This window comes from Carcharodon carcharias, chromosome 30 (genome assembly GCF_017639515.1).
Source record: "Carcharodon carcharias isolate sCarCar2 chromosome 30, sCarCar2.pri, whole genome shotgun sequence".
Classification (NCBI taxonomy): Eukaryota; Metazoa; Chordata; class Chondrichthyes; order Lamniformes; family Lamnidae; genus Carcharodon; species Carcharodon carcharias.
The window spans coordinates 33,598,300-33,625,808 of NC_054496.1; the positions used below are offsets into that span (position 1 = coordinate 33,598,300).

General features: G+C 55.8%; 1 protein-coding gene across 1 annotated transcript in view; it reads left to right on the forward strand.

The window, feature by feature from the left end:
• The window catches only part of LOC121271246 (zinc finger protein Gfi-1-like), a 164,303-nt gene extending 139,254 nt beyond the window's left edge, over nt 1-25,049 (forward strand). The window contains exon 3 of the mRNA XM_041177069.1: nt 24,174-25,049. Coding sequence (XP_041033003.1) covers nt 24,174-24,364 — 191 coding nt within the window. The 3' untranslated portion in view covers nt 24,365-25,049. The remainder of the gene's footprint in view (nt 1-24,173) is intronic.
• The last annotated feature ends 2,460 nt before the right edge of the window (nt 25,050-27,509 follow it).

A 27,509-nucleotide genomic window follows, 5' to 3' on the forward strand; every position in this document is an offset into this window, starting at 1 on the left:
CACTCCCCACAGGTACTGGTGTTGCTCCAGCACACTCCCCACAGGTACTGGGATCGCTCCTGCACACTTCCCACAGATACTGGGATCACTCCAGCACACTCCCCACACGTACTGGGATTGCTCCAGCTCACTCTGCACAGGTACTGGGATGACTCCAGCCCACTCACCACAGTTACTGGGATCACTCCAGCACAACACCACAGGTACTGGGTTCAACTCCAGCACACTCCCCACAGGTACTGGGATCACTCCAGCACACTCCACACAGGTACTGGGATCACTCCAGCACAATCCCCACAGGTACTGGGATCGCTCCAGCACACTCCCCACAGGTACTGGGATCGACTCCAGCACACTCCCCACCAGTACTGGGATCGCTCTAGTACACACCCCACAGGTACAGGGCTCGCTCCAGCACACTCCCCACAGGTACTGGGATCACTCCAGCACACTCCCCACAGTGTCTGGGATCACTGCATCACACTCCCCACAGGTACTGGGATCGCTCCTGCACACTCCCACAGGGTCTGGGATCGCTCCAGCACACTTCCCACAGGTACTGGGATCGCTCCAGAACACTCCCCACAGGTACTGGGCTCGAAGCAGCACATACCCCACAGGTACTGGGATTACTCCAGCACACTCCCCACGGGACTGGGATCGCTCCATCACACTCCCCACAGGTTATGGGATCGCTCCAGCACACTCCCCACAGGTACTGGGCTTGCTCCAGCACACTCCCCACATGTACTGGGATCACTCCATCACACTCCCCACAGGTACTGGGATCACTCAATCACACTCCCCACTGGTACGGTGATCACTCCATCACACTCCCACAGGTACTGGGCTTCCTCCAGCACACTCCCCACATGTACTGGGATCACTCCATCACACTCACCACAGTTACTGGGATCACTCTGTCACACTCCCCACAGGTACTGGGATCGCTGCAGCACACTCCCACAGGTACGGTGATCACTCCATCACACTCCCCACAGGTACAGGGATCACTCCATCACACTCCCCACAAGTACTGGGCTCACTCCAGCACACTCCCCACAGGTTCTGGGATCACTCCAGCACACTCCCCACAGTTACTGGGTTCAACTCCAGCACACTCCCCACAGGTACTGGGATCACTCCATCACACTCCTCCCAGGTACTGTGATCACTCCATCACACTCCCCCCAGTTACTGGGATCACTTAAGCACACTCCCCACAGGTACTGGGATCACTCCAGCACACTCCCCACAGATACTGGGATCGCTCCTGCACGCTCCCCACAGGTACTGGGATTGCTCCAGCACACTCCCCACAGGCACTGGGATCGCTCCTGCACACTTCCCACAGATACTGGGATCACTCCTGCACACTCCCCACACGTACTGGGATTGCTCCAGCACACTCCACACAGATAGTGGGATCACTCCAGCAAACCCCCCACAGGTACTGGGATCGACTCCAGCACACTACCCACAGGTACTGGGATCGACTCTAGCACACTCCACACAGGTACTGGGATCGCTCCTGCACTCTTCCCACATGTACTGGGATTGCTCCAGCTCTCTCCCCACAGATAGTGGGATCCCTTCAGCACACCCCCCCCACAGGTACTGGGATCGCTCCAGCACACTCCCCACAGGTACTGGGATCACTCCAGCACACTCCCCACAGGTACTGGGTTCAACTCCAGCACACTCCCCACAGGTACTGGGATCGCTCAAGCCCACACCCCACAGGTCCTGGGATTACTACAGCACACTCCCCACAGATTCTGGGATCACTCCAGCACACTCACAACAGGTACTGGGATTGCTCCATCACAATCCCCACAGGCACTCGGATCGCTCCAGCACACTCCCCACAGTTACTGGGATCAACTCCAGCACAACACCACAGGTACTGGGGTTGCTCAAGCAAACTCCCCGCAGATACTGGGATCGCTCCTGCACACTCCCCACAGGTACTGGGGTTGCTCCAGCACACTCCCCACAGGCACTGGGATCACTCCTGCACACTTCCCACAGATACTGGGATCACTCCAGCACACTCCCCACACGTACTGGGATTGCTCCAGCTCACTCCGCACAGGTACTGGGAGGACTCCAGCCCACTCACCACAGTTACTGGGATCACTCCAGCACAACACCACAGGTACTGGGTTCAACTCCAGCACACTCCCCACTGGTACTGGGATCACTCCAGCAAAATCCCCCCAGGTGTTGGGATTGCTCCAGCACACTCCCCACAGGTACTGGGATCGACTCCAGCCCACTCCCCACCAGTACTGGGATCACTCTAGTACACACCCCACAGGTACTGAGATTGACTCCAGCACACTCCCCACAGGAACTTGGATCACTCCATCACACTCCCCACAGGTACAGGGCTCGCTCCAGCACACTCCCCACAGGTACCGGGATCACTCCAGCACACTCCCCACCGTGTCTGGGATCACTGCATCACACTCCCCACAGGTACTGGGATCGCTCCTGCACACTCCCACAGGGTCTGGGATCGCTCCAGCACACTTCCCACAGGTACTGGGATCGCTCCAGAATACTCCCCACAGGTGCTGGGCTCGAAGCAGCACATACCCAACAGGTACTGGGATTACTCCAGCACAGTCCCCACGGGACTGGGATCGCTCCATCACACTCCCCACAGGTTATGGGACCGCTCCAGCACACTCCCCACAGGTACTGGGCTTGCTCCAGCACACTCCCCACATGTACTGGGATCACTCCATCACACTCCCCACAGGTACTGGGATCACTCCATCACACTCCTCAGAGGTACGGTGATCACTCCATCACACTCCCACAGGTACTGGGCTTCCTCCAGCACACTCCCCACATGTACTGGGATCACTCCATCACACTCACCACAGTTACTGGGATCACTCTGTCACACTCCCCACAGGTACTGCGATCGCTGCAGCACACTCCCACAGGTACGGTGATCACTCCATCACACTCCCCACAGGTACAGGGATCACTCCATCACACTCCCCACAAGTACTGGGATCACTCCAGCACACTCCCCACAGGTGCTGGGATCACTCCAGCACACTCCCCACAGTTACTGGGTTCAACTCCAGCAAACTCCCCACAGGTACTGGGATCACTCCATCACACTCCTCCCAGGTACTGTGATCACTCCATCACACTCCCCCCAGGTACTGGGATCACTTAAGCACACTCCCCACAGGTACTGGGATCACTCCAGCACACTCCCCACAGATACTGGGATCGCTCCTGCACGCTCCCCACAGGTACTGGGATTGCCCCAGCACACTCCCCACAGGCACTGGGATCGCTCCTGCACACTTCCCACAGATACTGGGATCACTCCTGCACACTCCCCACACGTACTGGGATTGCTCCAGCACACTCCCCACAGATAGTGGGATCACTCCAGCAAACCCCCCGCAGGTACTGGGATCAACTCCAGCACACTACCCACAGGTACTGGGATCGACTCTAGCACACTCCACACAGGTACTGGGATCGCTCCTGCACACTCCCCAAAGGTACTGGGATCACTCCACACTCCCCGCAGGTACTGGGTTCAACTCCAGCTGACTCCCCACAGGTACTGGGATGACTCCAGCCCACTCCCCACAGGTACTTGGATCACTCCAGCACACTCCCCACAGGTACTGGGATCACTCCAGCACACTCCCCACAGGTACTGGGTTCAACTTCAGCACACTCCCCACAGGTACTGGGATTATTCCAGCACACTCCCCACAGGTACTGGAAACACACCAGAACATTCCCCACAGGTACTGGGATCACTCCCGTACTCATGCAACAGGTACTGGGATCGACTCCAGCACATTCCCCACAGGTACTGGGATCACTCCATCACACTTCCGACAGGTACTGGGATCGATCCAGCTCAATTCCCACAGTTACTGGGATTGACTTCAGCACACACCCCACAGGCACTGGGATCACTCCAGCACACTCCCCACCAGTACTGCGATCGCTCTAGTACACTCCCCACAGGTACTGAGATTGACTCCAGCTCACTTCCCACAGGAACTAGGATCACTCCATCACAATCCCCACAGGTACTGAGATCACTCCAGCACACTCCCCACAGGGTCTGCGATCACTCCTTCACACTCCCCACAGGTACGGGGATCACTCCTGCACAATCCCCACAGGGACTGGGATCACTCCAGCACACTCCCCACAGGTACTGGGATCACTCCAGAACACTCCCCACAGGTACTGGTCTCGATGCAGTACACACCCCACAGGTACTGGGTTCAACTCCAGCACACTCCCCACTGGTACTGGGATCACTCCAGCAAAATCCCCCCAGGTGTTGGGATTGCTCCAGCACACTCCCCACAGGTACTGGGATCGACTCCAGCCCACTCCCCACCAGTACTGGGATCACTCTAGTACACACCCCACAGGTACTGAGATTGACTCCAGCACACTCCCCACAGGAACTTGGATCACTCCATCACACTCCCCACAGGTACAGGGCTCGCTCCAGCACACTCCCCACAGGTACCGGGATCACTCCAGCACACTCCCCACAGTGTCTGGGATCACTGCATCACACTCCCCACAGGTACTGGGATCGCTCCTGCACACTCCCACAGGGTCTGGGATCGCTCCAGCACACTTCCCACAGGTACTGGGATCGCTCCAGAATACTCCCCACAGGTGCTGGGCTCGAAGCAGCACATACCCAACAGGTACTGGGATTACTCCAGCACAGTCCCCACGGGACTGGGATCGCTCCATCACACTCCCCACAGGTTATGGGATCGCTCCAGCACACTCCCCACAGGTACTGGGCTTGCTCCAGCACACTCCCCACATGTACTGGGATCACTCCATCACACTCCCCACAGGTACTGGGATCACTCCATCACACTCCTCAGAGGTACGGTGATCACTCCATCACACTCCCACAGGTACTGGGCTTCCTCCAGCACACTCCCCACATGTACTGGGATCACTCCATCACACTCACCACAGTTACTGGGATCACTCTGTCACACTCCCCACAGGTACTGCGATCGCTGCAGCACACTCCCACAGGTACGGTGATCACTCCATCACACTCCCCACAGGTACAGGGATCACTCCATCACACTCCCCACAAGTACTGGGATCACTCCAGCACACTCCCCACAGGTACTGGGATCACTCCAGCACACTCCCCACAGTTACTGGGTTCAACTCCAGCAAACTCCCCACAGGTACTGGGATCACTCCATCACACTCCTCCCAGGTACTGTGATCACTCCATCACACTCCCCCCAGGTACTGGGATCACTTAAGCACACTCCCCACAGGTACTGGGATCACTCCAGCACACTCCCCACAGATACTGGGATCGCTCCTGCACGCTCCCCACAGGTACTGGGATTGCCCCAGCACACTCCCCACAGGCACTGGGATCGCTCCTGCACACTTCCCACAGATACTGGGATCACTCCTGCACACTCCCCACACGTACTGGGATTGCTCCAGCACACTCCCCACAGATAGTGGGATCACTCCAGCAAACCCCCCGCAGGTACTGGGATCAACTCCAGCACACTACCCACAGGTACTGGGATCGACTCTAGCACACTCCACACAGGTACTGGGATCGCTCCTGCACACTCCCCAAAGGTACTGGGATCACTCCACACTCCCCACAGGTACTGGGTTCAACTCCAGCTGACTCCCCACAGGTACTGGGATGACTCCAGCCCACTCCCCACAGGTACTTGGATCACTCCAGCACACTCCCCACAGGTACTGGGATCACTCCAGCACACTCCCCACAGGTACTGGGTTCAACTTCAGCACACTCCCCACAGGTACTGGGATTATTCCAGCACACTCCCCACAGGTACTGGAAACACACCAGAACATTCCCCACAGGTACTGGGATCACTCCCGTACTCATGCAACAGGTACTGGGATCGACTCCAGCACATTCCCCACAGGTACTGGGATCACTCCATCACACTTCCGACAGGTACTGGGATCGATCCAGCTCAATTCCCACAGTTACTGGGATTGACTTCAGCACACACCCCACAGGCACTGGGATCACTCCAGCACACTCCCCACCAGTACTGCGATCGCTCTAGTACACTCCCCACAGGTACTGAGATTGACTCCAGCTCACTCCCCACAGGAACTAGGATCACTCCATCACAATCCCCACAGGTACTGAGATCACTCCAGCACACTCCCCACAGGGTCTGCGATCACTCCTTCACACTCCCCACAGGTACGGGGATCACTCCTGCACAATCCCCACAGGGACTGGGATCACTCCAGCACACTCCCCACAGGTACTGGGATCACTCCAGAACACTCCCCACAGGTACTGGTCTCGATGCAGTACACACCCCACAGGTACTGGGATTACTCCAGCACATTCCCCACAGGTACTGGGATCGCTCCAGCACACTCCCCACAGGTACTGGGCTCGCTCCAGCACACTCCCCACAGGTACTGGGATCACTCCATCACACTCCCCACAGGAACTGGGATCGATCTAGCACACTCCTCACAGGGAATGGGATCACTGCAGCACACTCCCCACAGGTACTAGGATCACTCCATCACACTCCCCACAGGTACTGGGATCACTCCATCACACTCCCCACAGGTACTGGGATCACTCCATCACCCTCCCCACAGGTACTGGCATCACTCCATCACACTCACCACAGGTACTGGCATCACTCCATCACACTCACCACAGCTACTGGGATCGATCCAGCTCAATTCCCACAGTTACTGGGATTGACATCAGCCCACTCCCCACAGGTACTGTGATCACTCCAGCTCAGTCCCCACAGGTACTGGGATCACTCCAGCACAATCCCTACAGGAACTGGGATCGCTCCAGCACACTGCCCACAGGTACTGGGATCGCTCAAGCTCACACCCCACAGGTACTGGGATCACTACAGCACACTCCCCACAGATTCTGGGATCACTCCAGCACACTCACAACAGGTACTGGGATTGCTCCATCACAATCCCCACAGGCACTCGGATCGGTCCAGCAAACTACCCCCTGATACTGGGACCGCTCCTGCACACTGCCCACAGGTACTGGGGTTGCTCCAGCACACTCCCCACAGATACTGGGATCGCTCCTGCACACTTCCCACAGATACTGGGATCACTCCAGCACACTCCCCACACGTACTGGGATTGCTCCAGCTCACTCCGCACAGGTACTGGGATGACTCCAGCCCACTCATCACAGTTACTGGGATCACTCCAGCACAACACAGGTACTGGGTTCAACTCCAGCACACTCCCCACAGGTACTGGGATCACTCCAGCACACTCCCCACAGGTCTTGGGATCACTCCAGCACAATCCCCACAGGAACTGGGATCGCTCCAGCACACTCCCCACAGGTACTGGGTTCAACTTCAGCACACTCCCCACAGGTACTGGGATTATTCCAGCACACTCCCCACAGGTACTGGAAACACACCAGAACATTCCCCACAGGTACTGGGATCACTCCCGTACTCATGCAACAGGTACTGGGATCGACTCCAGCACATTCCCCACAGGTACTGGGATCACTCCATCACACTTCCGACAGGTACTGGGATCGATCCAGCTCAATTCCCACAGTTACTGGGATTGACTTCAGCACACACCCCACAGGCACTGGGATCACTCCAGCACACTCCCCACCAGTACTGGGATCGCTCTAGTACACTCCCCACAGGTACTGAGATTGACTCCAGCTCACTCCCCACAGGAAATAGGATCACTCCATCACAATCCCCACAGGTACTGAGATCACTCCAGCACACTCCCCACAGGGTCTGTGATCACTCCTTCACACTCCCCACAGGTACGGGGATCACTCCTGCACAATCCCCACAGGGACTGGGATCACTCCAGCACACTCCCCACAGGTACTGGGATCACTCCAGAACACTCCCCACAGGTACTGGTCTCGATGCAGTACACACCCCACAGGTACTGGGATTACTCCAGCACATTCCCCACAGGTACTGGGATCGCTCCAGCACACTCCCCACAGGTACTGGGCTCGCTCCAGCACACTCCCCACAGGTACTGGGATCACTCCATCACACTCCCCACAGGAACTGGGATCGATCTAGCACACTCCTCACAGGGAATGGGATCACTGCAGCACACTCCCCACAGGTACTAGGATCACTCCATCACACTTCCCACAGGTACTGGGATCACTCCATCACACTCCCCACAGGTACTGGGATCACTCCATCACCCTCCCCACAGGTACTGGCATCACTCCATCACACTCACCACAGCTACTGGGATCACTCCATCACACTCACCACAGCTACTGGGATCACTCCATCACACTCACCACAGCTACTGGGATCGATCCAGCTCAATTCCCACAGTTACTGGGATTGACATCAGCCCACTCCCCACAGGTACTGTGATCACTCCAGCTCAGTCCCCACAGGTACTGGGATCACTCCAGCACAATCCCTACAGGAACTGGGATCGCTCCAGCACACTCCCCACAGGTACTGGGATCGCTCAAGCTCACACCCCACAGGTACTGGGATCACTACAGCACACTCCCTACAGATTCTGGGATCACTCCAGCACACTCACAACAGGTACTGGGATTGCTCCATCACAATCCCCACAGGCACTCGGATCGCTCCAGCAAACTCCCCCCAGATACTGGGACCGCTCCTGCACACTGCCCACAGGTACTGGGGTTGCTCCAGCACACTCCCCACAGATACTGGGATCGCTCCTGCACACTTCCCACAGATACTGGGATCACTCCAGCACACTCCCCACACGTACTGGGATTGCTCCAGCTCACTCCGCACAGGTACTGGGATGACTCCAGCCCACTCATCACAGTTACTGGGATCACTCCAGCACAACACAGGTACTGGGTTCAACTCCAGCACACTCCCCACAGGTACTGGGATCACTCCAGCACACTCCCCACAGGTACTGGGATCACTCCAGCACAATCCCCACAGGAACTGGGATCGCTCCAGCACACTCCCCACAGGTACTGGGATCGACTCCAGCACACTCCCCACCAGTACTGGGATCGCTCTAGTACACACCCCACAGGTACTGAGATTGACTCCAGCACACTCCCCACAGGAACTTGGATCACTCCATCACACTCCCCACAGGTACTGGGCTCGCTCCAGCACACTCCCCACAGGTACTGGGATCACTCCAGCACACTCCCCACAGTGTCTGGGATCACTGCATCACACTCCCCACAGGTACTGGGATCGCTCCTGCACACTCCCACAGGGTCTGGGATCGCTCCAGCACACTTCCCACAGGTACTGGGATCGCTCCAGAATACTCCCCACAGGTACTGGGCTCGAAGCAGCACATACCCCACAGGTACTGGGATTACTCCAGCACACTCCCCACGGGACTGGGATCGCTCCATCACACTCCCCACAGGTTATGGGATCACTCCAGCACACTCCCCACAGGTACTGGGCTTGCTCCAGCACACTCCCCACATGTACTGGGATCGCTCCATCACAATCCCCACAGGTACTGGGATCACTCCATCACACCCTCCAGAGGTACTGGGATCACTCCATCACACTCCCACAGGTACTGGGCTTCCTCCAGCACACTCCCCACAAGTACTGGGATCACTCCGTCACACTCGCCACAGTTACTGGGATCACTCTGTCACACTCCCCACAGGTACTGGGATCGCTGCAGCACACTCCCACAGGTACGGTGATCACTCCATCACACTCCCCACAGGTACAGGGATCACTCCATCACACTCCCCACAAGTACTGGGATCACTCCAGCACACTCCCCACAGGTACTGGGATCACTCCAGCACACTCCCCACAGTTACTGGGTTCAACTCCAGCACACTCCCCACAGGTACTGGGATCACTCCATCACACTCCTCCCAGGTACTGTGATCACTCCATCACACTCCCCCCAGGTACTGGGATCAGTTAAGCACACTCCCCACAGGTACTGGGATCACTCCAGCACACTCCCCACAGATACTGGGATCGCTCCTGCACGCTCCCCACAGGTACTGGGATTGCTCCAGCACTCTCCCCACAGGCACTGGGATCGCTCCTGCACACTTCCCACAGATACTGGGATCACTCCTGCACACTCCCCACACGTACTGGGATTGCTCCAGCACACTCCCCACAGATAGTGGGATCACTCCAGCAAACCCCCCACAGGTACTGGGATCAACTCCAGCACACTACCCACAGGTACTGGGATCGACTCTAGCACACTCCACACAGGTACTGGGATCGCTCCTGCACACTCCCCACAGGTACTGGGATCACTCCACACTCCCCACAGGTACTGGGCTCAACTCCAGCTGACTCCCCACAGGTACTGGGATGACTCCAGCCCACTCCCCACAGGTACTTGGATCACTCCAGCACACTCCCCACAGGTACTGGGATCACTCCAGCACACTCCCCACAGGTACTGGGTTCAACTTCAGCACACTCCCCACAGGTACTGGGATTATTCCAGCACACTCCCCACAGGTACTGGGATCACACCAGAACACTCCCCACAGGTACTGGGATCACTCCTGTACTCATACAACAGGTACTGGGATCGACTCCAGCACATTCCCCACAGGTACTGGGATCACTCCATCACACTTCCCACAGGTACTGGGATGGATCCAGCTCAATTCCCACAGTTACTGGGATTGACTTCAGCACACACCCCACAGGCACTGGGATCACTCCAGCACACTCCCCACCAGTACTGGGATCGCTCTAGTACACTCCCCACAGGTACTGAGATTGACTCCAGCTCACTCCCCACAGGAACTAGGATCACTCCATCACAATCCCCACAGGTACTGAGATCACTCCAGCACACTCCCCACAGGGTCTGTGATCACTCCTTCACACTCCCCACAGGTACGGGGATCACTCCTTCACAATCCCCACAGGGACTGGGATCGCTCCAGCGCACTCCCCACAGGTACTGGGATCACTCCAGAACACTCCCCACAGGTACTGGTCTCGATGCAGTACACACCCCACAGGTACTGGGATTACTCCAGCACATTCCCCACAGGTACTGGGATCGCTCCAGCACACTCCCCACAGGTACTGGGCTCGCTCCAGCACACTCCCCACAGGTACTGGGATCACTCCATCACACTCACCACAGGTACTGGCATCACTCCATCACACTCACCACAGCTACTGGGATCACTCCGTCACACTCCCCACAGGTACTGGGATCACTCCATCACTCTTCCCACAGGTACTGGGATCGATCCAGCTCAATTCCCACAGTTACTGGGATTGACTTAAGCCCACTCCCCACAGGTACTGTGATCACTCCAGCTCAGTCCCCACAGTTACTGGGATCACTCCAGCACATTCCCTGCAGGAACTGGGATCGCTCCAGCACACTCCACACAGGTACTGGGATCGACTGCAGCACACTTCCCATCAGTACTGGGATCGCTCTAGTACACACCCCACAGGTACTGAGATTGACTCCAGCACACACCCCACAGGAACTTGGATCACTCCATCACACTCCGCACAGGTACTGGGCTCGCTCCAGCACACTCCCCACAGGTACTTGGATCATTCCAGCACACTCCCCACAGTGTCTGGGATCACTGCATCACACTCCCCACAGGTACTGGGATCGCTCCAGAACACTCCCCACAGGTACTGGGCTCGATGCAGCACACACCCCACAGGTACTGGGATTACTCCAGCACACTCCCCACGGGACTGGGATCGCTCCAGAACACTCCCCACAGGTACTGGGCTCGATGCAGCACACACCCCACAAGTACTGGGATTACTCCAGCACACTCCCCACAGTTACTGGGATCGCTCCATCACTTTCCCCACAGGTTATGGGATCGCTCCAGCACACTCCCCACAGGTACTGGGCTTGCTCCAGCACACTCCCCACCTGTACTGGGATCACTCCTTCACACTCACCACAGTTACTGGGATCACTCTGTCACACTCCCCACAGGTGCAGGGATCGCTGCAGCACACTCCCACAGGTACGGTGATCACTCCATCACACTCCCCACAGGTACTGGGATCACTCCAGCACACTCCCCACAGTTACTGGATTCAACTCCAGCACACTCCCCACAGGTACTGGGATCACTCCATCACACTCCTCCCAGGTACTGTGATCACTCCATCACACTCTGCCCAGTTACTGGGATCACTTAAACACACTCCCCCCAGGTACTGGGATCACTCCAGCACACTCCCCACAGATACTGGGATCGCTCCTGCACGCTCCCCACAGGTACTGGGATTGCTCCAGCATACTCCCCACAGGCACTGGGATCGCTCCTGCACACTTCCCACAGATACTGGGATCACTCCTGCACACTCCCCACACGTACTGGGATTGCTCCAGCACACTCCCCACAGATAGTGGGATCACTCCAGCAAACCCCCCACAGGTACTGGGATCGACTCCAGCACACTACCCACAGGTACTGGGATCGACTCTAGCACACTCCACACAGGTACTGGGATCGCTCCTGCACACTCCCCACAGGTACTGTGATCACTCCACACTCCCCACAGGTACTGGGTTCAACTCCAGCTGACTCCCCACAGGTACTGGGATGACTCCAGCCCACTCCCCACAGGTACTTGGATCACTCCAGCACACTCCCCACAGGTACTGGGATCACTCCAGCACACTCCCCACAGGTACTGGGATCACTCCCCACTCCCCACAGGTACTGGGTTCAACTCCAGCGCACTCCCCACAGGTACTGGAATGACTCCAGCCCACTCCCCACAGGTACTTGGATCACTCTAGCACACTTCCCACAGGTACTGGGATCACTCCAGCACACTCCCCACAGGTACTGGGATTATTCCAGCACACTCCCCACAGGTACTGGGATCACACCAGAACACTCCCCACAGGTACTGGGATCACTCCCGTACTCATACAACAGGTACTGCGATCGACTCCAGCACAATCTCCACAGGTACTGGGATCACTCCATCACACTTCCCACAGGTACTGGGATCGATCCACGTCAATTCCCACAGTTACTGGGATTGACTTCAGCTCACACCCCACAGGTACTGGGATCACTCCAGCTCAGTCCCCACAGGTACTGGGATCACTCCAGCACAATCCCCACAGGTACTGGGATCGCTCCAGCACACTGCCCACAGGTACTGGTATCGCTCCAGCGCACTCCCCACAGGTACTGCGATCACTTCAGCACACTCCCCACAGGTACTGGGATCACTCCAGCACACTCCCCACAGGAACTAGGATCACTCCATCACAATCCCCAGAGGTACTGGGATCACTCCAGCACACTCCCCACAGGGTCTGGGATCACTCCTTCACACTCCCCACAGGTACGGGGATCACCCTTGCACACTCCCCACAGGGACTGGGATCGCTCCAGCGCACTCCCCACAGGTACTGGGATCACTCCAGAACACTCCCCACAGGTACTGGTCTCGATGCAGCACACACCCCACAGGTACTGGGATTACTCCAGCACATTCCCCACAGGTACTGGGATCGCTCCAGCAAACTCCCCACAGGTACTGGGCTCGCTCCAGCACACTCCCCACAGGTACTGGGATCACTCCATCACACTCCCCACAGGAACTGGGATCGATCCAGCACACTCCTCACAGGGAATGGGATCACTGCAGCACACTCCCCACAGGTACTGGGATCACTGCAGCAGACTCCCCACAGGTTCTGGGATCACTCCATCACCCTCCCCACAGGTACTGGCATTATTCCATCACACTCACCACAGGTACTGGGATCACTCCCCACAGCTACTGGGATCACTCCGTCAGACTCCCCACAGATATTGGGATCGCTCCAGCACTCTCCCACAGGTACTGGGATGACTCCATCACACTCCCCACAGGTACTGGGATCAATCCAGCTCAATTCCCACAGTTACTGGGATTGAATTCAGCCCACTCCCCACAGGTACTGGGATCACTCCAGCTCAGTCCCCACAGGTACTGGGATCACTCCGGCACAATCCCCACAGGAACTGGGATCGCTCCAGCTCACTCCCCACAGGTACTGGGATCGACTGCAGCACACTTCCCACCAGTACTGGGATTGCTCTATTACACACCCCACAGGTACTGAGATTGACTCCAGCACACTCCCCACAGGAACTTGGATCACTCCATCACACTCCCCACAGGTACTGGGCTCGCTCCAGCACACTCCCCACAGGTACTGGGATCACTCCAGCACACTCCCCACAGTGTCTGGGATCACTGCATCACACTCCCCACAGGTACTGGGATCGCTCCAGAACACTCCCCACAGGTACTGGGCTCGATGCAGCACACACCCCACAGGTACTGGGATTACTCCAGCACACTCCCCACGGGACTGGGATCGCTCCATCACACTCCCCACAGGTTATGGGATCGCTCCAGCACACTCCCCACAGGTACTGGGATCACTCCAGCACACTCCCCACAGTGTCTGGGATCATTGCATCACACTCCCCACAGGTACTGGGATCGCTCCTGCACACTCCCACAGGTACTGGGATCACTCCAGCACGCTCCCCACAGGTACTGGGTTCAACCTCAGCACACTCCCCACAGGTACTGGGATTATTCCAGCACACTCCCCACAGGTACTGGGATCACACCAGAACACTCCCCACAGGTACTGGGATCACTCCCGTACTCATACAACAGGTACTGGGATCGACTCCAGCACAATCCCCACAGGTACTGGGATCACTCCATCACACTTCCCACAGGTACTGGGATCGATCCAGCTCAATTCCCACAGTTACTGGGATTGACTTCAGCACACACCCCACAGGTACTGGGATCACTCCAGCTCAGTCCCCACAGGTACTGGGATCACTCCAGCACAATCCCCACAGGTACTGGGATCGCTCCAGCACACTGCCCACAGGTACTGGGATCGCTCCAGCGCACTCCCCACAGGTACTGCGATCACTTCAGCACACTCCCCACAGGTACTGGGATCACTCCAGCACACTCCCCACAGGCACTGGGATCACTCCAGCACACTCCCCACCAGTACTGGGATCGCTCTAGTACACTCCCCACAGGAACTAGGATCACTCCATCACAATCCCCACAGGTACTGGGATCACTCCTTCACACTCCCCTCAGGGACTGGGATCGCTCCAGCGCACTCCCCACAGGTACTGGGATCACTCCAGAACACTCCCCACAGGTACTGGTCTCGATGCAGCACACACCCCACAGGTACTGGGATTACTCCAGCACATTCCCGACAGGTACTGGGATCGCTCCAGCACACTCCCCACAGGTACTGGGCTCGCTCCAGCACACTCCCCACAGGTACTGGGATCACTCCATCACATTCCCCACAGGAACTGGGATCGATCCAGCACACTCCTCACAGGGAATGGGATCACTGCAGCACACTCCCCACAGGTACTGGGATCACTCCATCACACTCCCCACAGGTACTGGGATCACTCCATCACACCCCCCACAGCTACTGGGATCACTCCGTCACACTCCCCACAGGTACTGGGATCACTCCATCACACTTCCCACAGGTACTGGGATCGATCCAGCTCAATTCCCACAGTTACTGGGATTGACTTCAGCCCACTCCCCACAGGTACTGGGATCACTCCAGCTCAGTCCCCACAGGTACTGGGATCACTCCAGCACAATCCCCACTGGAACTGGGATCACTCCAGCACACTCCCCACAGGTACTGGGATCGACTCCAGCACACTCCCCACCAGTACTGGGATCGCTCTAGTACACACCCCACAGGTACAGAGATTGACTCCAGCACACTCCCCACAGGAACTTGGATCACTCCATCACACTCCCCACAGGTACTGGGCTCGCTCCAGCACACTCCCCACAGGTACTGGGATCACTCCAGCACAATCCCCACAGTGTCTGGGATCACTGCATCACACTCCCCACAGGTACTGGGATCGCTCCTGCACACTCCCACAGGGTCTGGGTTCGCTCCAGCACACTTCCCACAGGTACTGGGATCGCTCCAGCACACTCCCCACAGGTTATGGGATCGCTCCAGCACACTCCCCACAGGCATGGGCTTGCTCCAGCACACTCCCCACATGTACTGGGATCACTCCATTACACTCCCCACAGGTACTGGGATCACTCCATCACACTCCCCACTGGTACGGTGATCACTCCATCACACTCCCCACAGGTACTGGGCTTGCTCCAGCACACTCCCCACAGGTACTGGGATCACTCAATCACACTCCCCACAGGTTCTGGGATCACTCCATCACACTCCCCACAGGTACTGGGATCACTCCATCACACTCCCCGCAGGTACTGGGATCACTCCATCACACTCCGCACAGGTACTGGGATCACTCCATCACACTCCCCACAGGTACTGGGATCACTCCATCACACTCCCCACAAGTACTGGGATCACTCCAGCACACTCCCCACAGGTACTGGGATCACTCCATCACACTCCCCACAGGTACTGGGATCACTCCATCACACTCCCCCCAGGTACTGTGATCACTCCATCACACTCCCCCCAGGTACTGGGATCACTTAAGCACACTCCCCACAGGTACTGGGATCACTCCAGCACACTCCCCACGGGACTGGGATCGCTCCAGAACACTCCCCACAGGTACTGGGCTCGATGCAGCACACACCCCACAAGTACTGGGATTACTCCAGCACACTCCCCACAGTTACTGGGATCGCTCCATCACTTTCCCCACAGGTTATGGGATCGCTCCAGCACACTCCCCACAGGTACTGGGCTTGCTCCAGCACACTCCCCACCTGTACTGGGATCACTCCTTCACACTCACCACAGTTACTGGGATCACTCTGTCACACTCCCCACAGGTGCAGGGATCGCTGCAGCACACTCCCACAGGTACGGTGATCACTCCATCACACTCCCCACAGGTACTGGGATCACTCCAGCACACTCCCCACAGTTACTGGATTCAACTCCAGCACACTCCCCACAGGTACTGGGATCACTCCATCACACTCCTCCCAGGTACTGTGATCACTCCATCACACTCTGCCCAGTTACTGGGATCACTTAAACACACTCCCCCCAGGTACTGGGATCACTCCAGCACACTCCCCACAGATACTGGGATCGCTCCTGCACGCTCCCCACAGGTACTGGGATTGCTCCAGCATACTCCCCACAGGCACTGGGATCGCTCCTGCACACTTCCCACAGATACTGGGATCACTCCTGCACACTCCCCACACGTACTGGGATTGCTCCAGCACACTCCCCACAGATAGTGGGATCACTCCAGCAAACCCCCCACAGGTACTGGGATCGACTCCAGCACACTACCCACAGGTACTGGGATCGACTCTAGCACACTCCACACAGGTACTGGGATCGCTCCTGCACACTCCCCACAGGTACTGTGATCACTCCACACTCCCCACAGGTACTGGGTTCAACTCCAGCTGACTCCCCACAGGTACTGGGATGACTCCAGCCCACTCCCCACAGGTACTTGGATCACTCCAGCACACTCCCCACAGGTACTGGGATCACTCCAGCACACTCCCCACAGGTACTGGGATCACTCCCCACTCCCCACAGGTACTGGGTTCAACTCCAGCGCACTCCCCACAGGTACTGGAATGACTCCAGCCCACTCCCCACAGGTACTTGGATCACTCTAGCACACTTCCCACAGGTACTGGGATCACTCCAGCACACTCCCCACAGGTACTGGGATTATTCCAGCACACTCCCCACAGGTACTGGGATCACACCAGAACACTCCCCACAGGTACTGGGATCACTCCCGTACTCATACAACAGGTACTGCGATCGACTCCAGCACAATCTCCACAGGTACTGGGATCACTCCATCACACTTCCCACAGGTACTGGGATCGATCCACGTCAATTCCCACAGTTACTGGGATTGACTTCAGCTCACACCCCACAGGTACTGGGATCACTCCAGCTCAGTCCCCACAGGTACTGGGATCACTCCAGCACAATCCCCACAGGTACTGGGATCGCTCCAGCACACTGCCCACAGGTACTGGTATCGCTCCAGCGCACTCCCCACAGGTACTGCGATCACTTCAGCACACTCCCCACAGGTACTGGGATCACTCCAGCACACTCCCCACAGGAACTAGGATCACTCCATCACAATCCCCAGAGGTACTGGGATCACTCCAGCACACTCCCCACAGGGTCTGGGATCACTCCTTCACACTCCCCACAGGTACGGGGATCACCCTTGCACACTCCCCACAGGGACTGGGATCGCTCCAGCGCACTCCCCACAGGTACTGGGATCACTCCAGAACACTCCCCACAGGTACTGGTCTCGATGCAGCACACACCCCACAGGTACTGGGATTACTCCAGCACATTCCCCACAGGTACTGGGATCGCTCCAGCAAACTCCCCACAGGTACTGGGCTCGCTCCAGCACACTCCCCACAGGTACTGGGATCACTCCATCACACTCCCCACAGGAACTGGGATCGATCCAGCACACTCCTCACAGGGAATGGGATCACTGCAGCACACTCCCCACAGGTACTGGGATCACTGCAGCAGACTCCCCACAGGTTCTGGGATCACTCCATCACCCTCCCCACAGGTACTGGCATTATTCCATCACACTCACCACAGGTACTGGGATCACTCCCCACAGCTACTGGGATCACTCCGTCAGACTCCCCACAGATATTGGGATCGCTCCAGCACTCTCCCACAGGTACTGGGATGACTCCATCACACTCCCCACAGGTACTGGGATCAATCCAGCTCAATTCCCACAGTTACTGGGATTGAATTCAGCCCACTCCCCACAGGTACTGGGATCACTCCAGCTCAGTCCCCACAGGTACTGGGATCACTCCGGCACAATCCCCACAGGAACTGGGATCGCTCCAGCTCACTCCCCACAGGTACTGGGATCGACTGCAGCACACTTCCCACCAGTACTGGGATTGCTCTATTACACACCCCACAGGTACTGAGATTGACTCCAGCACACTCCCCACAGGAACTTGGATCACTCCATCACACTCCCCACAGGTACTGGGCTCGCTCCAGCACACTCCCCACAGGTACTGGGATCACTCCAGCACACTCCCCACAGTGTCTGGGATCACTGCATCACACTCCCCACAGGTACTGGGATCGCTCCAGAACACTCCCCACAGGTACTGGGCTCGATGCAGCACACACCCCACAGGTACTGGGATTACTCCAGCACACTCCCCACGGGACTGGGATCGCTCCATCACACTCCCCACAGGTTATGGGATCGCTCCAGCACACTCCCCACAGGTACTGGGATCACTCCAGCACACTCCCCACAGTGTCTGGGATCATTGCATCACACTCCCCACAGGTACTGGGATCGCTCCTGCACACTCCCACAGGTACTGGGATCACTCCAGCACGCTCCCCACAGGTACTGGGTTCAACCTCAGCACACTCCCCACAGGTACTGGGATTATTCCAGCACACTCCCCACAGGTACTGGGATCACACCAGAACACTCCCCACAGGTACTGGGATCACTCCCGTACTCATACAACAGGTACTGGGATCGACTCCAGCACAATCCCCACAGGTACTGGGATCACTCCATCACACTTCCCACAGGTACTGGGATCGATCCAGCTCAATTCCCACAGTTACTGGGATTGACTTCAGCACACACCCCACAGGTACTGGGATCACTCCAGCTCAGTCCCCACAGGTACTGGGATCACTCCAGCACAATCCCCACAGGTACTGGGATCGCTCCAGCACACTGCCCACAGGTACTGGGATCGCTCCAGCGCACTCCCCACAGGTACTGCGATCACTTCAGCACACTCCCCACAGGTACTGGGATCACTCCAGCACACTCCCCACAGGCACTGGGATCACTCCAGCACACTCCCCACCAGTACTGGGATCGCTCTAGTACACTCCCCACAGGAACTAGGATCACTCCATCACAATCCCCACAGGTACTGGGATCACTCCTTCACACTCCCCTCAGGGACTGGGATCGCTCCAGCGCACTCCCCACAGGTACTGGGATCACTCCAGAACACTCCCCACAGGTACTGGTCTCGATGCAGCACACACCCCACAGGTACTGGGATTACTCCAGCACATTCCCGACAGGTACTGGGATCGCTCCAGCACACTCCCCACAGGTACTGGGCTCGCTCCAGCACACTCCCCACAGGTACTGGGATCACTCCATCACATTCCCCACAGGAACTGGGATCGATCCAGCACACTCCTCACAGGGAATGGGATCACTGCAGCACACTCCCCACAGGTACTGGGATCACTCCATCACACTCCCCACAGGTACTGGGATCACTCCATCACACCCCCCACAGCTACTGGGATCACTCCGTCACACTCCCCACAGGTACTGGGATCACTCCATCACACTTCCCACAGGTACTGGGATCGATCCAGCTCAATTCCCACAGTTACTGGGATTGACTTCAGCCCACTCCCCACAGGTACTGGGATCACTCCAGCTCAGTCCCCACAGGTACTGGGATCACTCCAGCACAATCCCCACTGGAACTGGGATCACTCCAGCACACTCCCCACAGGTACTGGGATCGACTCCAGCACACTCCCCACCAGTACTGGGATCGCTCTAGTACACACCCCACAGGTACAGAGATTGACTCCAGCACACTCCCCACAGGAACTTGGATCACTCCATCACACTCCCCACAGGTACTGGGCTCGCTCCAGCACACTCCCCACAGGTACTGGGATCACTCCAGCACAATCCCCACAGTGTCTGGGATCACTGCATCACACTCCCCACAGGTACTGGGATCGCTCCTGCACACTCCCACAGGGTCTGGGTTCGCTCCAGCACACTTCCCACAGGTACTGGGATCGCTCCAGCACACTCCCCACAGGTTATGGGATCGCTCCAGCACACTCCCCACAGGCATGGGCTTGCTCCAGCACACTCCCCACATGTACTGGGATCACTCCATTACACTCCCCACAGGTACTGGGATCACTCCATCACACTCCCCACTGGTACGGTGATCACTCCATCACACTCCCCACAGGTACTGGGCTTGCTCCAGCACACTCCCCACAGGTACTGGGATCACTCAATCACACTCCCCACAGGTTCTGGGATCACTCCATCACACTCCCCACAGGTACTGGGATCACTCCATCACACTCCCCGCAGGTACTGGGATCACTCCATCACACTCCGCACAGGTACTGGGATCACTCCATCACACTCCCCACAGGTACTGGGATCACTCCATCACACTCCCCACAAGTACTGGGATCACTCCAGCACACTCCCCACAGGTACTGGGATCACTCCATCACACTCCCCACAGGTACTGGGATCACTCCATCACACTCCCCCCAGGTACTGTGATCACTCCATCACACTCCCCACAGGTACTGGGATCACTCCAGCACACTCCCCACAGTGTCTGGGATCACTGCATCACACTCCCCACAGGTACTGGGATCGCTCCAGAACACTCCCCACAGGTACTGGGCTCGATGCAGCACACACCCCACAGGTACTGGGATTACTCCAGCACACTCCCCACGGGACTGGGATCGCTCCATCACACTCCCCACAGGTTATGGGATCGCTCCAGCACACTCCCCACAGGTACTGGGATCACTCCAGCACACTCCCCACAGTGTCTGGGATCATTGCATCACACTCCCCACAGGTACTGGGATCGCTCCTGCACACTCCCACAGGTACTGGGATCACTCCAGCACGCTCCCCACAGGTACTGGGTTCAACCTCAGCACACTCCCCACAGGTACTGGGATTATTCCAGCACACTCCCCACAGGTACTGGGATCACACCAGAACACTCCCCACAGGTACTGGGATCACTCCCGTACTCATACAACAGGTACTGGGATCGACTCCAGCACAATCCCCACAGGTACTGGGATCACTCCATCACACTTCCCACAGGTACTGGGATCGATCCAGCTCAATTCCCACAGTTACTGGGATTGACTTCAGCACACACCCCACAGGTACTGGGATCACTCCAGCTCAGTCCCCACAGGTACTGGGATCACTCCAGCACAATCCCCACAGGTACTGGGATCGCTCCAGCACACTGCCCACAGGTACTGGGATCGCTCCAGCGCACTCCCCACAGGTACTGCGATCACTTCAGCACACTCCCCACAGGTACTGGGATCACTCCAGCACACTCCCCACAGGCACTGGGATCACTCCAGCACACTCCCCACCAGTACTGGGATCGCTCTAGTACACTCCCCACAGGAACTAGGATCACTCCATCACAATCCCCACAGGTACTGGGATCACTCCTTCACACTCCCCTCAGGGACTGGGATCGCTCCAGCGCACTCCCCACAGGTACTGGGATCACTCCAGAACACTCCCCACAGGTACTGGTCTCGATGCAGCACACACCCCACAGGTACTGGGATTACTCCAGCACATTCCCGACAGGTACTGGGATCGCTCCAGCACACTCCCCACAGGTACTGGGCTCGCTCCAGCACACTCCCCACAGGTACTGGGATCACTCCATCACATTCCCCACAGGAACTGGGATCGATCCAGCACACTCCTCACAGGGAATGGGATCACTGCAGCACACTCCCCACAGGTACTGGGATCACTCCATCACACTCCCCACAGGTACTGGGATCACTCCATCACACCCCCCACAGCTACTGGGATCACTCCGTCACACTCCCCACAGGTACTGGGATCACTCCATCACACTTCCCACAGGTACTGGGATCGATCCAGCTCAATTCCCACAGTTACTGGGATTGACTTCAGCCCACTCCCCACAGGTACTGGGATCACTCCAGCTCAGTCCCCACAGGTACTGGGATCACTCCAGCACAATCCCCACTGGAACTGGGATCACTCCAGCACACTCCCCACAGGTACTGGGATCGACTCCAGCACACTCCCCACCAGTACTGGGATCGCTCTAGTACACACCCCACAGGTACAGAGATTGACTCCAGCACACTCCCCACAGGAACTTGGATCACTCCATCACACTCCCCACAGGTACTGGGCTCGCTCCAGCACACTCCCCACAGGTACTGGGATCACTCCAGCACAATCCCCACAGTGTCTGGGATCACTGCATCACACTCCCCACAGGTACTGGGATCGCTCCTGCACACTCCCACAGGGTCTGGGTTCGCTCCAGCACACTTCCCACAGGTACTGGGATCGCTCCAGCACACTCCCCACAGGTTATGGGATCGCTCCAGCACACTCCCCACAGGCATGGGCTTGCTCCAGCACACTCCCCACATGTACTGGGATCACTCCATTACACTCCCCACAGGTACTGGGATCACTCCATCACACTCCCCACTGGTACGGTGATCACTCCATCACACTCCCCACAGGTACTGGGCTTGCTCCAGCACACTCCCCACAGGTACTGGGATCACTCAATCACACTCCCCACAGGTTCTGGGATCACTCCATCACACTCCCCACAGGTACTGGGATCACTCCATCACACTCCCCGCAGGTACTGGGATCACTCCATCACACTCCGCACAGGTACTGGGATCACTCCATCACACTCCCCACAGGTACTGGGATCACTCCATCACACTCCCCACAAGTACTGGGATCACTCCAGCACACTCCCCACAGGTACTGGGATCACTCCATCACACTCCCCACAGGTACTGGGATCACTCCATCACACTCCCCCCAGGTACTGTGATCACTCCATCACACTCCCCCCAGGTACTGGGATCACTTAAGCACACTCCCCACAGGTACTGGGATCACTCCAGCACACTCCCCACAGGTATTGGGTTCACTCCAGCACTCTCACCACAGGTACTGGGATCACTCCAGCACACTCCCCACAGGTACTGGGATCAACTCCAGCACACTCCCCACTGGCACTGCGATCACTCCATCAGACTCCCCACAGGTACTGGGATCGTTCTACAGGAGGTTTAATACTGGAGTTTCAACACTGGGGATTTAATACTGGAGGTTTAATACTGGGGGTTTAATACTGGGGCTTTACCGCTGATCACTGTCACTAGATGATGAATATATCATTACCGTCAATGTTTTGTTGCAGGTGAAAAGCCTCACAAGTGTCAGGTGTGTGGGAAAGCTTTCAGCCAGAGCTCAAACCTCATCACCCACAGCAGAAAGCACACCGGCTTCAAACCTTTCATCTGCTCTGCATGTGGCAAAGGATTTCAGAGGAAAGTCGACTTGCGCAGGCATATGGAGACACATATTGGGCTGAACTCAGCTGCTGTTTAGGTCACGGGAAACGCAGCCAATAAGGAACATGCCAGCTCCCTGGCTCAGCCAATGAACCATGTCCCAGCCCTCTGATTCAGCCAATGATGGGATACCTTGAAATCGTGATTAATGAGATGATCCTGAATTCCTTGGCTCTCCAAAGATGTCAGTGCGGAGCTGTAGTTCAGCATGGCTGTATCCTGGGCCTCTTCCTGCAGAGCGGAACTGCTCCTGCACCATAGTCTGGGAAGGAAGATCCCAGTAAAAACCTCCTCAATCCAGGATTCCTTATCCTTTTTAACCTTCCTGCAGGGTTACTGCACAGGGTCTGCAGCGGGTTAGAGAAAGCAGCTCACCACCACCTTCTCAAGGGCAAATAGGGATGGGCAATAAATGCTGGTCCAGCCAGCGATACCCACGTCCCCATGAACGAATAAATAAAGAATAAAAGATGTATTTTCAAAAAGTGTTTTAAGCTCTAACAATGTGTCAATGCCCAGAACTTCAGAACAGAAAGTGGCCTGAGAGCTCAGAGCCGAATCCATGGGATTAAAACTGGAGGGTCCTGTCACTGGGAGACAGTCCTCGGTGAAACCAGGATTCTTTCATAACCACTGACACGGTGATGTGCCTGAGTTCATTTTTTAGCTTCAATGTTTGTTTTCTATATATTTTAATTAATAAAAAGATCCTCGTTGAACAATGGGATTGTGCGTGTAATGGTTACTGAAAGGTTGCTGGAGAACTATCCCACTCACTCCCTCTGTCCAGGTGCTGGACAGAGAAACAATGGACCACAGCTTCTTGGTCTCAATGACAGGCCAGCAAAGCATTCGGCTGGAGTGTGATGCTTTCACAGCCAAGGAGCCTGGTCATACTGTGCTAAAGCTGATATATCCCAGAAAGGGTGGAGGAGCAATTTGACTGGAAAAAATTCCCTTTGTGCTGAAGGAAATGCAAATTGTTTTTGTGAAGCCAGCGACAGGAACTGTATTTCCTGGGATGGAGGCCCAGAGTCGGTACCCAGCTGAGTCCTCTATGCTGAGTGCTGTTTGTTACCTGACTTGTTGAGACGGTGGGTGGATCAACTCTGGCTCTGAGAGGCTGAGAGTGAGGGAGGGGAGCAGCTGATATCCTGAATTTCAGCCCCATGGAGAGTTTCTGACAGAGAGAGAGCAGAGTGCGGGTGAGTCCAGAGCAGTGCACAATCTAGTTACCGTGTTCATATAGGAAATGACCACTGTGCGTGTGTGTGAGAGTACCAGAGAGTGAAAAACGGAGACAGAGCAATACACCGAGAGAGGGAGAGACAGAGAGAGAAAGAGAGTGAGAGAAACAGAGTGAGAGAAAAACAGAGAAGAGCATCACAGAGACAGGCAAAGAGAAACAGGAAGAGAAAGCCACAGAGAGAGAGAGAGAGAAAGAGCATCACAGAGGGAGAGAAAGAGAGAGACTGACGGAGAGAGAGACAGAGAAAGTAACACAAATGGAAAGAAGATAGAGAGGGAGTTAGAGGGACTGAGAGGCAAAGGGAAAAGGAGACAAAGACAGCGATAGAGAGATCGAGGGAGTGAGAGGAGATCAAGGGGGAGGGGGTGAGACCGAGGATGTGGAGGAGTCAAAAGAAAGATTCGCATTTCTATCGGAACACGGGACTTAGAAGCAGGAGGAGGCCATTCAGCCCTTTAAGCCTGTTCCACCATTCAATACAATCATGGTTGATCTGATTGTGGTCTCACCTCCACTTCCTGTCTGTCCCCCATAACCCTGACCCCCTTGTCGATCAAAAATCTGAACCCAGGAATGAAAGGCTTAACATATGAGGAACATTTGAGGACTCTGGGTCTATACCCGATGGAGTTTAGAAGGATGAGGGAGGATCTGATTGAAACTTACAGAATACTGAAAGGCCTGGATAGAGTGGACATGGGGAAGATGTTTCCATTAGTAGGAGAGACTAGGACCCGAGGGCACAGCCTCAGAGTAAAGGGAAGACCTTTTAGAACAGAGATGAGAAGAAACTTCTTTAGCCAGAGAGCAGTGAATCTATGGAATTCATTGCCACAGAAGGCTGTGGAGGCCAGGTCATTGAGTGTATTTAAGACCGAGATAGATAGGTTCTTGATTGGTAAGGGGGTCAAAGGTTATGGGGAAAAGGCGGGACAATGGGGTTGAGAAACTTATCAGCCATGATTGAATGGTGGAGCAGACTCGATGGGCCGATTGGCCTAATTTCTGCTCCTATGTCTTATGGTCTTATAGCTTGGTGTAATTAGCAAATTTAGCTAACATACATTCAGTCCCTTCATTCAAATCGTTGATGTGGATTGTAAATATTTGAGGCCCCAACACTGATCACTGTGACACTCCACTGCAGCCTTTCAATCTAAAAATGACCTATTCATCTCTACTCTGCTTTCTGTTAGCTAACCAATTCTTTATGCTAATATGTTACCCACTACACCATGTAACCTTATCTAGTTAGTAACCTTTGACGTGGCACCTTATCAAATGCCTTTTGGAAATCTAAGTGCACCACATCTACTGGTTCCCCTTTCGCCACCTTGCTTGTTACTTCCTCAAAAAACTCCAATAAATCAGTTAATGAGAATTCCCTTGCACAAAGCCATGTTGACTCTGCCTGGTCAAATTATGATTTTCTAATTATCCTGCCTTAATTTCCTTAATAATGAATTCTAGCAATTTCCCTATGACTGATGTTAGTCTAATTGGTCTGTAGTCTCATGTTATCTGTCTCCTTCCTTTCTTGAATAAAAATGTTACATTAGTTATTTTCCAATTCACTGGGACCCTTCCCGAATCTATGGTATTTTGGAAGATTATAACCAATGCATCTAATATCACCACAGCTACTTCTCTTAAGACCCTAACATGCAGAACATCTGGTTCCGGGGACTTGTCAGTCTTTAGGTCTAATAGTTTTCCCAGCATCTTTTCCCTAGTGATGGTGATTGTTTTAAATTCCTTGCTCCTGTCTACCTTTTGATTTTCAAGTATCTTTGGGAAATTTTCTAAGTCTTTACAGTGAAAACAGACACAAAATACCTGTTCAACACCCGTTCTACTTCCTTGCTTTCCATTATTAATCCCCAGGCTCACTCCCTCATGGGCCAACACTAGCTTTAGTTACTCTTTTCCTATT